The 18439-nt window shown below is 41.6% G+C and overlaps 1 protein-coding gene across 3 annotated transcripts in view; it reads right to left on the reverse strand.

The window, feature by feature from the left end:
* Positions 1-1774: 1774 nt before the first annotated feature.
* SLC9D1 (solute carrier family 9 member D1) overlaps positions 1775-18439 on the reverse strand; it is a 60677-nt gene continuing 44012 nt past the window's right edge. For all 3 annotated transcript variants that reach the window (XM_090021780.1, XM_090021789.1, XM_090021771.1), the window contains exons 11-14: positions 15012-15162; positions 5545-5624; positions 4869-5018; positions 1775-3311 (exon numbers count right to left, since the gene is read on the reverse strand). In XM_090021780.1, the coding sequence (XP_089877906.1) occupies positions 3198-3311; positions 4869-5018; positions 5545-5624; positions 15012-15162 (495 nt within the window). In that variant the 3' untranslated portion in view covers positions 1775-3197. The remainder of the gene's footprint in view (positions 3312-4868; positions 5019-5544; positions 5625-15011; positions 15163-18439) is intronic.

Below are 18439 nucleotides of genomic sequence, written 5' to 3' on the forward strand. Positions count from 1 at the left end.
ACCCCCTTGTTTCCACCCCCCCACCTCTGAAGGAAGATTAACTAGGGACAGAAGGGTGGGGGGAAAGCAAAAACTTGTACCACATGACCCCGAAAGCTTGCAGAAAAAGAAATTCTTTGCAATTTCTCAGTTGGTCTAATAAAAGGTATTATTTTGTAACCAAGAGTTCTAGTTTTTTACATTTTAACTTGTACTGCAGCTTTCTGACCTTGAAGGCCCAGTTCAGCAGCAAAGCAGTTTTTTCCCTGAAGCATGGTGGGTTCCAGGTGAGCAGGCCATACTGACTACCTATTGCAGCTTGAGACAAGAAAAACACCTCATTTGGAGCCTACCTTTTCTTCATAAAGACTGCCTCCTGTCTCACCATCATCGTCAGACCTTCCAGGCTACTTACTGCCTTTCTGTCTGAAGCAGGAACCAGCAATGTTTTTTCAGAGTGCCAGAAACAGCCACAACCTCATCTTGCAAAGTGTTGATGTGCCAGGGCAAATGGCAGAGGAGCCGCAAGGGCCCTGATCCTTGTGGCAGCACAGCCCCGGTCCCTTCCCTGCCATATGCTCCAAGGCCACATGTACCAAGCAAAATGCCTTCATGTGCCATGCTCTGGCACCTGTGCTGGGGGTTGCCTACCCCTGGTTTAAAGTACTACTGAAGTGATTAAATTAAAAGGCACAGCACTTGGTTTTCCCCTTGCTGGTGTGAGAGTGCATAGACAACCCTTGTTTACAACCCCCACAAGTGTTCCAGCACATTCTGGGGGGGTTAATGACTGCCTTCAGATATATAAACCTCTGGGTATCTTTTTCCTTCAGTACTACAGCATTTACCCCTGCACTTTAATCTGGCTTTTCTTCATGGTAGTAGTGTTGGTCAGCGCTTTTCTTATGCTCTGCTGTTTAATTTTCTTTCAAGTGTACTTTCAAAAGCGAATAAGTCGCTCAAGTTCAGGCTATGGAAGCGTGACAGAATTGATAGCACAAGATAGCTTATTTTCATGGTGTCATCTCTCACTAGACTTGGCATCAGCCTCACTCATATCAGAAGATATGTGAGAAGAAATGGGTTTTCTATTCCATTTAAGCGCAGGGTGTTCACCACTGAAATGCCTTCTGCCATGCATCAGGAACTCAGTTGTTCCAAAGATAAATGTGATGATCTCCTATTATCCTGCATTGAAGGGTCTTCCTCAGCACATCCAAGTAATAAATATTGCAATACAGATTTAGAATAAGCCTTTATAGCTAATGCCAAAAGACGGGCAAAAACAGTGACTGCTCCACAGGGAAGGATCTTTCTTCCAAATTCTTAGAGAAACTTCTCAGGACATCTGACTGAATCAAGAGTCAGTCACATTTATGCAAATAACATTCAATATCTAGACCTGCAACATCTGTCCAAATATAGTGCATGTACACATCTGTGTCAGCTAATGACCAAAATACCACTCCTCTTTCACATGGCTGTCTTAATTTCAAAAGGAAATTAATAAAAGATGGATCTTCTTTGACATATGCTATTGACTAGATTAAAGTAAAGTTCTCCATAGCAGATTAATTTTTTATTCTGGGTTCCTGCCCACCCGCTTTTTTTTTAAACCGGACATTTGGAAAATCTACCACTATCCTGGCATAAATTAGAGCTTCATTTATGTGTAAAATAGTAAGTTGTTCTGACTGCTTTACAAGTAAACAGGCTGATGAATTCCTTTTTTGTAAATTGAATGTCCGATGCTGAAATAAAAAAGGTAAAGCAGATTCAAAGTTTCTTTCTATTAAAAGACATAGTTTATTATCTGAATACTTAATAATTGGCAGGTTAGATTCTAATGTACATATGCAACATCTATCTTTCTATAGTTGACTCTCACAAAAATGGCAGTTTCATGTGACAGTACAATACTTGATTGAAAATGTTACAACTGTACATATGTCTTTATAGTTATTAAATACATCTTTGTAGTGTAATAAAAACAGGATACAGCAGATAAAAAGTCCCAAGATGAATCACCTTAGTTTCTCTAAGCAGACTACATTCTATGACATTTAAAGAAAGAGCTCTTACAAAGTTTGCTCTATAACAGACTCAAAAAAAATCCAGACTCATATAACACATTCAAAACATTGGTGTTTAAGACACTCAAGTTGATCTAATATTGATGCAATGTAATTATGCCGGTTTTCAATGCATACCCAGAGTTGTCACTTCCTATGTTGTTCAAAATAATTTAACCAAAATAATTTGTAAAGTACAATCAACACTGGCATCCAATCTCAAGAACTTTTAGTAAGTAATTCAAATATTTCCATGTCTAGTTTAAGTTCTCAGAGTTAGGTTTTCCATACATACACTTTTATTTTGGTCTCAGTGAATACAAAGTATAAACAATCAGTAAAACAGTAAATCAATAACTGAAAGTGCTGACAATTGGAATTAATCTTGAAACATAAATTAGAAGTCAGGTCACCCCTAAATCAACCTTTAGGTCAAAAATATTGTCAATAAATAGAAGACACCAGAACAAATAAAGTTACAATACAAATAAAATACATACAATGTTTTAAAAAATATCATGAAAATCAGAGTATAAATGTATAATGCTGGCTGCATCATTTTGGGATATGCATTTTAGCACTTAAAGCGTTATGCCAGTGCTGCTAAACCTTATTTTTGTGTAAATGTCTAGGCTTTACACATCACTGAAAATGTTTTGCGACTGATGCAAAACCAGCATATTAACTCTTAAATATTACATACTTAAATTGCTCAAGAGTTACATTAAGAAGGTACCATAGGCACCATAAAATAACTTGAATTTTTTAAAATAAGACTTTTATGAATGAACAGTACAAGGTGCAAATCAATGTAATAAAAAGGCACATCAAGGCAAAATATTCCAGGTGATTTGCATGATACAGTATTTAAAAATATTTTCTACTCTGTATAACTGATTGGATCAAACACAAAAAAGTTATTATCGCAGATTCTAATATGATAGTGTATTTTGTAAAAGCTGTGCAATCATCAGTATACCAAACATTTTTTTTTTTTTTAAATGTAGCATCAGTAAGGCTCATAACCAAGTGCATGTTTAGAGAAATATTCCAAACCCTCTTGCTTTCTAACTGCATAGAGATACAATGAGCTATGAGGAGAATCTCTGGAAAGACTTTTTTCCTTTTGAATTATTAAAAGTCTTGTCAGGTACTTGAGCGTCTTTCTGGCCTTGGTACACATTTCATAATTCCAGCTCTCCACAGTGCAGGTGCAAGTAAAAGACTTAACGTAGTCACACTCAAGATAAGGAGGTAGACCTGAAAATTAAAAATCAAAATGCAAGTTCTACAGTTCACATTCATAGATGCACAATAAATTAAGAAAAGGTTGAAAGGTTAATGAGATAAGTAAATTAGGAACTTTTCTGGACCACTCTTCAGTTTGACTTTAAGTCTGAGCCTGAAACTGAACATGCCTGCAAATACAAATGCATATACACATCCTACTTAAATTTAACCATGCCTCCCACATTTGGAATGTATGTACAGGCCAATTTTGAAAGCATAAGGTATGCAAATAAAGTCACCTGTCAAATACCAAGTATCTTTTACATTCAAAAAATAGGATTATTTAACAGCAGAATACTAGTCATTTTATAGGCAACCTAATTATAAGCCATGCATTGACTGTTTACATTCATTCTGGAGATGCAACTATACATTCTGAAGTATGTTGTTTACACATTATAAAATGCAAAGTAATGTAGAGAACAATGACAGAAAAGATCCCACAAAAATATCTCACAGCCTGCTGAACTCCATGTACACACAAGAAGGCCTCAAACAATTGTTATGTTTCTGTCTTTAGACAACGTGCAACTATTTTACAGAAGTGCAGTTTTTGCGATTTTATTTCATGTGACACATGGAAATTAGTCACCCAGTACTGAAGTGTTTTGGGGGGTTGATTGTTTTGAGTGAGTATTCACACTGGCCATGGTTCATTACAAGTCAAATTTGCATGCAACAAATACAAGTTTATGCACCTCTTTTTTATTTAGTTAATATGTCAAGATCAGTCACAGCCTACCACCAAACTGGACTGTGTGTTTCAGATAAACATAGTATGAAAACCTAATAACTATTAGCATATTTACTCAAATCCAAGACAATTTTCTCCCCCCATTCTGCATGGGGAAGAGAGACCCTTGTCTTAGTTTTGAATACAAGGCTGGGGGTAGGGTGGAGGGAGGGCAGGCAGCTGGCTGCAGTTCTGATTTTAGGCTTGAGCTCAGGTTAGAGCCAGAATCAGAGCCATAGTAAGTGCCTGCTCCCCTGCAGCCAACCTCTACAGCCTCTGTCCCCACCAACCCCTATAGCCTGTGGCTAACCATCCGGTGTAGCTCCTGTGTCATTCCCTCCCAGGGCACAGAGGACACAGAAGCTCTATCACTTGCCTGGCTAATCAGCAGCAGTGGCAGCTCACGCCCCTGGGACACTACTGATTGGCAGAACAGGGGACAGAGCTTCCATATGCTCCATACCCTGGCAGCTAACAGAACTGGAGCCATGCCTGGCAGTAAGCTGGGGGAGGAGAAGAAGGGGAGAGAAGGGGGCATAGGCTGTGAGAGGCAGGCATGGGGATGGAAAGGCTGGTAGGCTCCAAAGCAGAGCACGGAGGGGTGTAGAGGGCAAGGAAGCTGCCTGCCTCCCTGCTGCTTTCCCTGATGTAGCAGTGAAGTAGGACGAATTTAAGATAAGCCTCCAATAATTAGGTTCTATACATGGAAAACTAACAAATTCATAAATTTTCCCAATATAGAATCTAATTATTGGGGGATCATCTTAAATTTGAAGTCAAAGTCAATAGCTTACCTCTCGAGAAATGATTCCTGCTCTGCGTGCTCTGCTTCCCAGAACAAAAGAGAACTCACTGACTTGTGCCAGCCCTGCTGAGACGATCCACTTGATATACTGGCTGCTCTTTGGAAGAATCAGAGAAAGAACAAGCACTGCCAAAACAAACTGGAAGGGGGTTGGGGGGAGGTGTTTTTAGAAGTCTGGAAGATAAGAAGTGCTTACTGTAATGGATATAACATTTTTTACCATACATTTTGGCTGTACACAGGACAAACCAGGGGCTTTCTTAACCATAATTTCTTTAAATATCTTAATGCACAATAAGACAGTTTACTAACAAGTGTCCTTTGAACAAAAAATAATACTATAGTGTTTGGTATAGTGAAAAAGCATTTGATAATGCTGTCATAAAACCAACAGATCTAACCGAGTACATGTTTATCTGTCTAAATATAACAACAATTTCTATATTCAGCACACAAATACTAGTAGTCTGGCATCAAAATACCTATGAATAAGAGTTACAGAGCATAGCAATCATAATGGTGTTTCACCAATAATATTTATATAAATCATTTTCAGTATGTATACAGCATTTAGAAAAAAAACTGTCCAATAATGGAGATTCTAAAGTAAATATGGCATACAACACTTTAAATAGCTACGTTATCAAGGGATAAAGAAAATATACCTTCATTATGACAACTGACAGCGTAAGAAACAGCAAGATGGTGAGTTCATATATTACAAATGTGGGGAAAACATGAAGCCCTGAAAGAAAAAAAAGCCAACAAAATGGTTATAAGCATTAATTTACAGCATTCCTTTCCAGCATAGAAGAGGTCTGATTCCTTTCAGGTTTAGGGTCCTTACTCTCCTGTAAGATGACAGTTTGTGAGGTAGCTATCTAAACCGTTGCACAGAATTGCGGAGGTGCTCTGGGTGACTTCAGCTTTTACTCCAAAAGGCAGTACTCCAATTGAATGGAGGAGCAGCATCTACTGAAGAAAAAGCTGCAGCAGTGAGCCAGGCAGCTCATTCTTAATTCAGCGACTTCCTGCAAACTAAAGGAGTTGTGAACCACTCAGATACAACATGTCAAAGATTGATTATACTAGTGAATTAATAAAAATATACATTTTTAATAAACAGAGAATGACGAAATCTTCACTGATTTTACTTTTAGTTTCTTTTAAATAGTCATTAAAATCATTAAAAAAAATACTGGCATATTAAAAGATGATCATGTGATCTGGAAAGGTTGCTTAAAAATAATTTCAGGGTTTTGTGTGGTGGGGGTGGGGGTGTTATAAGCAAAGGAATAACTGTTACTCATAGTTTCATAGTTGGTAGGGTCAGAAGGAACCTGAGCAGATTATCAAATCTGACCCCCTGCCATGGCAGGAAAAGTACTGGGGTCAAACGACCCCAGCAAGGTGATTGTCTAGCCTCGTCTTAAGGACCCCCAGGGTAGCAGCCAGCACCACTTCTCTTGGAAGTTGGTTTTCCAGATCCTAGCCGCCGTGACAGTGAAGTAGCGCCTCCTGATGTCTAGTCTGAATCTACCCTCTGCCAGCTTGTGACCATTCTTTCTAGTCACTCCTGGTAGTGCTCGGGGGAACAGGGACCACCCCACCAATGCCTGCTGGTCCCCTCTGACCAGTTTGTAACAGGCCACTAGATCCCCCCTCAGCCTTCTCTTGTGGAGGCTGAACAGGTTCAGGTCCTGCAGCCTCTCCTTGTACGGCCTGCCCTGCTGCCCCCTGATCATGCGGGTGGCCCTCCTCTGGACCCTCTCCATGTTGTCCACATCCCTCTTGAAGTGCAGCGCCCAGAACTGGATGCAGTACTCCAACTGCGGCCTGACCAGTGTCGCGTAGAGGGGGAGGATCACCTCCCTGGACCTGCTTGAGATGCATCTGTGGATGCATGACAAGATACGATTGGCCTTCCTGACTGCATCCCCACACTGCTGGCCCATGTTCATCTTGGCATCAGTGATGATTCCAAGATCCTTTTCTGCCAATGCACTGACGAGAAGGGAGTTCCCCAGCCTGTAGGTATGGTACTGGTTCTTCCTCCCCAGGTGCAGCACCTTGCACTCGTCAGTGTTGAATCCCATCCTATTCTCATCCACCCCCCCCTGTAACCTGTCTAGGTCTGATTGCAGCCTATTCCTCCCTTCTAGCGTGCTCACATCCCCCCACATCTTAGTGTTGTCAGCAAATTTGAACAGAGTGCTTTTTACCCCCTTGTCCAAGTCACTGATGAAGATGTTGAACAGTGCAGGCCCGAGGACCGAGCCCTGGGGGACCCCACTGCCCACATCCCTCCAGGTCAAAAACAACCCATCCACCACCACTCTCTGGGTGCGGCCCTCCAGCCAGTTAGCAACCCATTTGACTGTGTAGGTGTCAACACCACAGTCCCCCAGTTTTTTTAAGGAGATTGGGGTAAGAGACAGTGTAGAAGGCCTTCCTAAAGTCCAGAAAGACTACGACCACTGCTACCCCTGCATCTAAGGATTTGGTGACCTGGTCATAGAAGGCCACCAGGTTGGTCTGACTCAACAAAACAAACACCTTTTCCATCATAAGCAATTTCAATCTCTGATTTCTGTTCTATCTGTGACTGAGCTGGAACATCCTTAGTTCAAAACTTGGCTGTTAAAAGAGTATTTCCAAAAAAAAGAAATCATGAAAACACTTAAGGTTTAATACATGTATTTATAGCATTTTTCTCCAAACATTCTGTAAACACCTGTCACTGTGTCAGTATCATTATTTAGCAATTAAAGTTGGGGACTTGCCAAATTAATGGTACTTCCCAGGAGGGCTGTGCAAAGCTTCAGTCGCTGATTTGATCTGGTGGAGATTCGGCCTGATTCGGCAGCTGAATCTCTGAATCCAAATCAAATCAAGAGACCCTTTAATCTGTCCAAATCAAAATGGAACCCTCCGAATCAATTCAGAGAGATTTGGAAAGATTCAATGATTTGGACATAGACACAGGTTTAAATATTTCTTCTACATACCTCAAGGTACCAGGTGGCTTGTGAATGCTGAGATGGTGGGGTGGATGAAGCATCCCATGGGAGCTCGGGGAAGGGGCCCAGCACACTCAGCAGTGGAGCTGGACACTTCCGGATTCACCTCTAAGTATGCAGGGCCTCCCCACCACACTCCTGTGGGACACTCCATCTGCCCCACCATCGCAGCATTCACAAGCCATACGTGGTACCTCAAGGTACGTAAAAAAAAAAACATTTAAAACTGTCTATGGGCAAATTGCTGATTCTCTGAATCAGCATTGAATCTTCAGACTCAGATTTGGCCGAATTGAATCAGGATAGCAATCTGAATCAACAAATCGGATCTGTCCCTGATTCGGGCTGAATCTGAATCAAATATGGCCCATTTTGAACACCCCTACTTCCCAGCAACAGTCCCCTTCCATCATATAGCCTGATCTCTCCCATTATAAAGGACTGGAAAACAAAAAAAAAATTCTAAAACTCTTATCAAATATATTCTATAATTAATGGATTTGGGGCTAAATTGAATTAATAGCAACAGTAAACTTGAAGCACAGAAAATTCCTATCGGTACTACCTACTGATGCACCAACCCAAACTACTTCCAGCAGCACCCACCTGACTTATTTCCCCAGAGGTGTCATATCCCAATACTACCAAGACTTGAGGTCACACACTGATAAAATCTTGGTATTGTGGTTGCAGAAATTGATGCTTGTATTCTAGAGCTGGAAGAAAGGAAGGAAAATCCTAAAGCCCTTGACTTACATGAATAGCAAATAGTTCATTCAAGTCAGTGGGAGATTAACCTGAATGAATATTAGGTAATGTAGATTCTGATTTACATGTTCTTTCACACATTGATGTATTACAGTGCACACTTTATATTGGCATAGTGCCTAACTAGGCAATATCAAAAACAAAATTCTCAATACTAAGCTCCCGCAAAGAGTTTACTCAACCAACATAAACAGGAGCACTTCCTTAAGCAAATCTGTGTTGACTTACAGCTGGGTTTAAAACCTGCTTCAGGGTTCAAACAACTTGACATAATACATTTTCCCTAGGACTTGAAAGCACAAGGTGCACATCCTCAAGCAGACACACATCCAAATGAACCATGTTCTACAAACCTAGACCAAAGACGGGACCAATTATGCTAGTCCTTTTAATGCCACTTACAAGCAAATTTACAGTATTTCTACCCTAAGGTATCAAGCCCACAGTAACTGCTAATGGGCATACCTCAAGTAGAGAAACTAGCTTTCTGGAAAGATATATTTAATAAAATTCAAATAATTTTGGAATCCACAGACACAAAATGTTTGGTTCTCTAGACATACAGGCAGACTCTTCTATTTACTGTTCTTAATTTCAATCAATCTCTTACTAAAAAAAAAAATAATCAAGGTGAGTTACCTAAGGGACAGCTTCCATTAACAAAAGTTCAAGCACTGAAAATATGGAAAACAAGTATTGCTAAAATCCTGATTCACTTCTAAACATTCATAGCTTTTACAAATACAATATTTTATAATAATAATTTCACTGATTATTTCAGAATCCTTAAACAGACTACTTACACCCCAAAGCATGTATGTTTTACGAACACGCATATACACACACATGCATATCTTCCCCACGCAACCTTCTGAACTGACCTCTTTCATTTGAACTGGAATTGCAAATTAGTGCAGGGAAATTATCTTCTTATTCTTTATGTGGACTAGTCTACAAAACACTAGTAGCTTAACAGTATTTGTGAGTTGGCAATGGAATGCCAGACATCAGAATTTCTGGTTTCTATTCCGGGCCTTGGGAACAAAGTATGATCCATTGGTTACCGAGAATATAGCTATGTTTAACACTCGTGTGGGACTCCACCCAAGACCCACAGATGTGAAATGAGACTACCATTTGAGCTAAACAATCAGCTCTGTTAGCATGAAGGCAGGGATAGCCATAACATTTGTATCTGAAGTCTACTCACTTGGAGTCATGCTGTTAGTGTGAAGTGCATGAGCACATAATCTGACATTTTCTCTTTGAAACAGAATGTGGCAAAATGTGTTTCGTCTCTTGTATTGTACACCTATATTATACTTCCAATGACCTTGTGCAATTTCTCAGTTACCTCACCAGTAGATGAGTGAGTAGTTAGTTCCCCTTGGTTATAAGCATGTATCTTTGGATAACGTTTGTGAAGGGTCTGGACATTAACAGGAATTGGCTGAGGAGTTAGGACTAACATTCATAGGTTTTTGTCTTGATACCAATAACTCAAGTCATTAAGGGCAGAATTGCACCAGAATTTGACCTCCTGATTGAGTCTCAGTTCATCACATTGTGAGAGGCATCTGGCTGTGCATGCCAAACCTGTTGGGAGCTTTCTGCATTTTTAAAACAGCTGAAGAAAGGACCAGCGTTAATGCTTAAGATAAATCCATGGGAATGCGTAGTAAAAACTCCGCAGCAGTGCCTAATTCACCTGGAGGCAAGCAGCAGCATACCAAGAAAACAGGATCTGGAGGACTGTTTTGAAAGTCCCTACAATGGCAAAGTGCTTAGTGAAAGTGTAAAGAGAACTCCGAGGGTTGCCTTATAGATATCCACAAGACGGACATTCTAAAGAGCAGCAACTGGTAATGGCATGGAGTTTACTGGAATGTGCCCTAATCACTATCAGTGGATCCTCCTGAGTGATTTCATAACACATCTTGATACAGTCCAGAGATTTCATTTGAACAGCCTCTGGATGAAGATCACTGTCTTTCAGCTACAGAAAGAAAAGAGCACAGATAACCAAAAAGGGTTTGGGGGTTTTTTTTGGAAATCCTCATCGTTTTACATCTAGTGTATGCAGCAATGCCTCCCCCACCTTCATCTGATCCCTCATTAGATGAGGGTTAATTTGTCATGTGATCAGTCACTTTTAAAGTGCTCTGCAGCCATGCATGTGTGTCACAACACAGCTGTAGAGCACTTTCAAGGGACTGGTCATGTGACAAATGTCATTTCTATCAGTGCCTAAAATGGCTACTTTCCAACAGTCCTTGCCAATCTGACCTGTGGGAAAAATTCCTTCCTTTTGCCAAATGTAGTGGTCTCTTTGTCCCTATCTGTGCCCCTTGGAATCTATGAGAGAGAGACAGAGACTAACCAAAGAAAAACTAAATACCGGAGACTAACATTTCGAGAGCTTCTGTAGACATCAGACATGATTGGGATCAGACTGCAAAAGCTCCTTCTCAAAGATCTCCTGGCTGGCTGAAAGGAAGGCAAAACCTGGAAAAACGGCAACACCTTTCACACTTCAGCATGGAGCATGAAGAAGGGCAGGGCTCATGCAGGCTGTCTGGACATAGCTAGAGCTCCAAGTTCAGGATACATGCACATTTACAACAGAATGTGCACATACTCAAGCAGCTGATTGAGAAGAATTGTTAGCCCGGGCCCAAATCCAAAGGCAAAATCCTCTCCTCACTTATAACTGTACAAAAACTGCACAGGTTCAGCTAATGGCAATTAAAAACGTATTATGTACAAACAAGGTGACATTTAACTTAAATTTTAGATCTCAGGGTGAATTTGCAGGGCCAGTGATGACTCTTATTTTTCCCTGCAAACAGACCAGTTCTAATGTGGATTTAGGACAGAATGAGTTAGGAAGTCCACCCAATTTTTACCATAATTTTCCAGTTGAACTATATTTTAATATGCGATCCTTTATTTTACCAGGGATAGGAATTAAATATACCTGACTGATATACCAAGCTACCTCAAGATCCAATTCTTTACTCTCTACAACAGAATATCTTGCTTATTCAGCAGTGGCCTTTTTCCTCTCTGTTCCATCACCCAGTTCAGGCTACCCTTGATGCAAGATGCTCTAGAAGAAGAAGAAAATCCCAGTAACAACTCCCTCTTTTTCAACATCTTAAAGTATACTTTTACCTTTCCTTTAAGCTGTTATTTGTCTGGATAATATTTTATTTAATTCTATTTAACTTTATTATTTTGGATAATAAAGTATTGGGATATATAAAACTCATTATACAAACTGTAGTGCAGAGGAGCTAAACGTGAAGCCTGAATGCCAAAAAACCCAAGCACTTTAAAATTTCAACCTCCATGCTCCCCCACCACCCCCACACTTCTCACAATGACCTACACAAATAGTTTCATGTTACATCACACAATTTCTCATACCCAACCTCTTTCCACAAACTCTTGAACTCTCGTCCATACTCCTATTTAAGCCTTTTAACATTTAATAGATGAGAAACTTAAAAGTAAGATAGTTAGCACCATAACCTTTTTGTGAACTGCTAAAGTACACATCATATTTCTTCTCAAGTAGCATCATACATTTCATGCAGCCATTCCTCCATAAGCAGGTTTATTCTCTTTAAAGCTCTACAAACATTTTGGGGTTCATTACTGCTAAATTAATATCACAAAAGGAAGAGAAATTGCAGTGCTCAAAGGGATATTCTTATCATTCAAGAACAGAACAGGAAGTAAAATTTGAAATAGCTACTGTCTGTTACTAGTTAGGGTGGACAGAATACTCCCTAATATCTCACCATTTTCCTTTACTCCTGTGTCTACCTGTTGTCTTCTCTTACACTTCTCTTACACTGAGCCTGCCCCAACAGATTTACAACTTGCTTTGTTCTTATACACTACTTAACATTAAACAATTCTGGTGTATGACTGGTTCTAAGGTGATAATAACTATTATATAATGGAGATGTGTTTTAATAGCTCAGCTGAGAACATTTAGCAATGACTGTCCCAACCCAGTTGCTTACACAGACCCAAAAGTTTTACTCTAGTCTAACAAATTCCCCATCCCACCTAAAGATTCATTTTAAGAGTCAGCTAGTCTGCAATTTGACTGATTTGAGTAAACTACTGTTGCAGATTGGGCAACATGTCATTAAAACTGGTGGGAATAGTTATTCATTTTCAGAGAGCTGTAAGAAACAGTTTAAGGTTCTATGCCAAATAATGGCCACCAAACCAATACACAGGTACATGGATGGGCATTCAGCCACTGAATTATGTTAGTGAAGTTGCTCCACTAGGAAGTGTTTGCATAAGGGTGAGTACTTGGAAGTGAGAGAAGTTAGAGAACAGAGAAGGAAGTTCTAAACAAAGCCTGAAGATGCTTCAAATGAAGTTCTAAAACAACATACAGAGTTTTTGAGGTGAGTGCTCACTAAAAGTACCTTGGAGCTACAAGTAAAGAAACTACCTCCCGTTTGATTCTTCCTTTTCCAGGTATGCATTTATGCATTGCATCTAAACAAAGAAAACTGCAACAAAAATTCTCAACTCCATATTCAAGTTTTTCACCTAACCTAAATAAAACTTTGATAAATAAGAACCATTTTTTTGCTGTAATAAATATCCTTCTGCAAGGAGAAAATAGGATTTAAAATAACAAAACAAACTTTTTTACCTTAAGGTATTTCAGAGATTTGTTTAAAGTAGCTCAAAGGTTAGCAGTTACTTGATTAAATAGAAATTAGGCATGTCAATTAATTGCTATTCACATGCGTGATGAACATGTTAATTGATTCTTGTGTTAATTTTTTTTAATGCATTAATCACACACATGGTTTTGGAGCCCACACTGTGCTCCACCTCTGTCACCGCTGCCTCTGGGCTGCCCAAAGGGACAGTGGTGGCAGTGCAGAGGACCACAAGGCAGCCTAGATGTGGGTTTTAGGCTGCTGCAACAGGAAGGCATGGGGGGCAGATGGACACATACAGATGAGCAACCACAGCATGCATACAGCCTGGAATGCAGTCTGGCAGCACATAGAACAGTGCCCAGCAGGTAAGTCTGTGAAAGTGACGGGGCAAGGAGAAGAGGAAAGGGGTGGAAGGGCAGATCAAGGCTCCCACAGCGAGGGAGAGAGTGGGGCAGGGGCAGGGGCTAGGGTGAATGGGGTTCTGGGGCCAGGGCAGGTCATGGGATGGTGTCAAAAGGAGACTCGCCCAGGAGTGTGGGGGGGCGTGGCTCTCCACTGCTGGAAGCACCGCCATGGGAGGATGGGGATCCTGTGGCCCCCCAGATTTGTGTGCAGGGTGGAAGAGGGCTGGGACTCAGTGCCCTGCTGCCTTTGCCCCAGGAGCCACATGCTGGCTGCATGTCCCCTGCCTGCCCAGGATGAAAGGCACAACATAGCATCATGTGGCTCCTGGGGCAAAGGCACCAGGACACAGGACCTCAGTCCACAGTGGACAGTCTGCCTCTGCCCCATTCATAAATTCAGGGGGCATATGCCTTCTTGCCTCCCCCAGGGGTGCGCACAGCGACAGGGAGCCACGCCCCCCACACCCCTGGTCAAGACACCTGCAGGCCAGTCTCACAACCCCGTTCGGCCCCAGGGCCCCATTCACCCCAGCCCGTCCCACTCCCTCCCTCACCATGGGGGCCTGAATCTGCCCCCTGCTTCTTCCCTCTCCCACCACCCTCCCCCGCAACAGATTTACCTGCTGGGCGCTGCTCTACATGCCACTGGGCTGTGTTCCTGTAGCATTACCATATTTCCAGTTTCAAAAAAAGAGGATACCTGTGAGGGGGGGGTAGGCAGTGATATTCCCATGCCCTGCCCCCACCCCTCACTCTCAAGCCACAGCCCTGCTGCTATCCCTCACTCCTGACCCACAGTACCCTGCACCCTGCCAAGGCATGTGGGGATTCTTCTTCCCTGGCTCCAAACCCCGCCCCCCCCACACACACACCACCCCCAACCATACAAAGTACCTGCAAAATTTTGTGGTTTTCTGCACGTAATTTTGGTGAGTTTTTAGCTGTACGATTAAAATCACAATTAATTGTGATTAATTTTATTAATCACACAACTAATCATGATCAAATTTTTAAATCATTTGACAGCCCTAATACAAACAGGACTACAGAGTTTTAACATTACATACTTAATTTACACATTCATAAAATATTTTAATGTTATACTTAAAATATATAATACATTTATAAAAACTTCACACTTAAGAAAATATTCTAACAGATTCATACAAAGCAAAAATTTCCCTCCCCACACAAGTTTATGTAAACTAATAAGTTTTTTAATAATGTTTTAGATTACCTATAGATGCAAAGAAAATGATGGCAAGAAAGTCCCTTATTGGTTCAATACAGGACATGATCTCTTCAGTAACCATGTGCCCCTGAGAAGAGATCAGTGCACCAGCTAAGAAGCATCCCAATTCCATTGAAACATCCAAAAGCTCTGTAATCTGTCAAGAAAGAAACATTTATTGATCTCCTCTTGCTGTAAGATTTCATGCCAGTTTTACAGGTAGACTAACTACAAAACTACTACTTATAGATTTGATGTATAAAGCTTGCCACATCAATGGTTTCACCAATTAAAGGAATGTAAAATTTTGCATTCTATATTTAAGGTATTATTATTAATAATTAATATCGATCATTAATATTTTCTTTTTGGAAATAAAATCCTTATCGACTTCAACAGAGCCAGGATTTCCCTCAAATATTTCATGTCACACACAACCCAGTAAATTTCCTTCCAATTTTCCAAAAAGAAAACTAGATTTATAATTTGAGAATTAAAGCTGTTATTGAATATCGTGCTGTTGGAGCCGGCCATCTTGCAAACCATTGTACATTATATTCAGGATAGATTTTTGGACTAGATAGATAGATAGTTAGATCAAGCAACGACATGTCACACAATACCTTTTTGGACAAAATTAATCATGTCTTGGATGATGTTAAGGTGTAAGGTATGAACCCAAAGCCCAAATAACTTCAGGCAATGAAAGAGAGCAATAACCTCTTCAACATGTAATGCCTGGAATATTTTACTACAAAATGGAACCTGCAATTTAAGAAAAGCTGTTTATTTTTAAAGCACTAGCATATGAATGTTCACCACACCACTCTATTTGTGTATACAGTTCTCAACAATTAAAAAATAGTTAAGAAAATGGAATGGGTCTGTCAAGAAACATGATTCCTTATCAGCAGGGATCCCGGTTTTCCCTTTTACAAAAAAATTCCCAATTTTTGGATTAAAAAGAGGAACCCAAAATCTGCATTTTTCCATTATTTACATGAAACACCACTAATATATAGATAAATATACAGTGGCATTTCATTTTAAATCATGGGAAAATATGGATTTGGGGTTACTTTTTTAATCCAAAAATTGGAGATCTTATTAAATAAGAGAAAACCAGGATCCCTGCTTATCAGTCAAAACTAATACAAAGATTACTGCCAAAAATCCCTTCCATTTAGTTTCAAAATACAAACTGCTCTTAGCAATAGTTTAAAATTAAAGTCAGCAATTCCTTTGATTCAAGGATGATCTCTACTGTGGCTCATTGATAGGTATTAAGGCAACTTAAAAGTCCAATCCTTAAGCCACAATTCTGCCCACAGAAATTGCAGATCTTTCCAAGGAGAGAATAAACCATGGACCAGGATTTCTCTTTTCCATCCTCCGCTTTTTCTTCTCTGCTTTGTCTTGCCCTTCTTTGCTTCAGGGCAAGATGCGCTACCTCCAAGTGGGCTGCCACTTGGTTGAGGTTGTGGCACCATTCCCAAGTTGGTTAGCCGCTATCTCCTCCTAGCTCTTGATGTCTACATCTGTTTTCTTGAGATATGCCTTCAATGTGTCCTTCAACTGTTTCCTCTGGCTGCCATGACAGCTCAAGCTAAACTAGGATTAGAGTACTTGGTTCTGCAAGTTCAGGGCCAGACATTAGGGCTGTGCAAAATTTCACCAGCCATTTCATTTTGGATGAGTTTCAGGCTGTTTTGGCACCCAAAACACCAAATCTGAATCGAAACAGAAGGCTCCAAAACATCTCTGAAGTGAAATGAGACATCCAAAATGTTTCAGAAAATTTTGCACAGGGTGGGTAGCAGCAGTGAGGAGACTCCCAGCATGGATCTCTGCTCCCTGCAGAGCCAGGTCACGGAGCATGGCAGGGCTGGTCCCTGCCATGCGATCTGGCTCTGCAGGGAGCAGAGATCCAGGGCAGTGTGGGGCTGGCAGTGGTGGCGAGGAGACCCCAGCACAGATCTCTGCTCCTTGCGGAGCCAGGTCGCACAGCAGGAGCAGCACAGGGCAGGCAGTGACAGTGAGGAAACCCCCAGCATGGATCTCTGCTCCCTGAAGAGCCAGGTTGCACAGCAGGAACCACCAGGCTTGGTCGCTGATCTGCGCTGCTTCCCTGCCCCATGACCCAGTGTGACAGGGATCAGAGATCCACGCAGGGCTCTCCTCGCCTGCACGGAGAGCAGCGGCCCTCCCCCTCCCCTGGACAAGCCACCCACAGCCCCATCCTGCTCCCTGCTAGGGCCCTGCAGCCCCCCAGTTCCAAGCCCAAACTAGCTGGACAGTAGGGCTGTACAAAACCTGCAGCCCATTCAAAACAGATTCAGAGGAGATTCGGCAGAGCCAAATCTCCAAAACAGATTTGATCAAAACAAAATAGGACACTAATCCGAAAAACCAAAACGAATCACTGTCCTCCGAAATGACCGAATCCAAAACCAAATCGAAACACAGCCATTTCACACAGCCCTATCAGGCATCTGTCAGAACCAAATTTAAAAGAGGTGCTGGATAACACAGTGTTAAGCACAGACATGCACGGACAAGCAAGTGGAAAATCCCCAGAGGGCTAGTGAGCATGCCCAGCACATGCCCCATACTTGACCCCACACTTGTCCATCATAAAAGTTCAATGAGGTAATCTGAATTGGCACTACGCGCATGCCTAGACATGCACCAGAATGGACTAGAACTTTCCAAAAGGGGAGCTATCTGATTGGCCACTCGAAACATATTTAAGGCCAGTGAGTTTCCGCCTACAGTGGAGACCAGACTAGCTCGGAGACCAGACCAGACCCGACCTGAGCAGAGACTGCTACAGCAGAGACTGCCTCAGGAGAGCCTCTTAGAACCCTGGTTTGCTTCCCAGAGTTCCAGTGGTCTCCCCACCACCGTCATATCCCGGCGTACCCTTTCCTAGAAAACGTTCCTCTCGTCTCAACCATTCGTTAACGATCATCGCTTACTCGTTCACGTTCCGGTTATCTTCGACTCGTTTTTGGCCACTCGTTCTCGATCATCCGTTCGTTTCTCATTACTCATTTACCACATTCCGGCCTCGTTTTCTCGTCCTACGTTTCCGATCAACTCGTTATTAGACTCGTTCCTGTTCATCGACTTCATTCCTGTTACAGACTTGGCTCCGTTTCTAATTCACCGTCATCGTATTATCGTATTACTGTAACCAAGTTGACCTGACCTACACTACAGTACCATTAGTGGCGTAAGTAAACAATAAAAGCATTCTGTTTTGAAACCACATGCTTGTCCGCCCGCTCTGACTCCTCGCTGCTAATCCCACCTGTTCGATCCATACTCGGCCCACCGTGACACCGGGGCCCGCGGCTCTGACAGCATCCACATGTCATATCCAGTCCAGTGAAGTTGGTGCTTGAGGATCACCAACTCAATGCTGGTAACAC

This window comes from Crocodylus siamensis, chromosome 1 (genome assembly GCF_052110815.1).
Source record: "Crocodylus siamensis isolate JL-2025a chromosome 1, ASM5211081v1, whole genome shotgun sequence".
In the NCBI taxonomy this organism is placed as follows: Eukaryota; Metazoa; Chordata; order Crocodylia; family Crocodylidae; genus Crocodylus; species Crocodylus siamensis.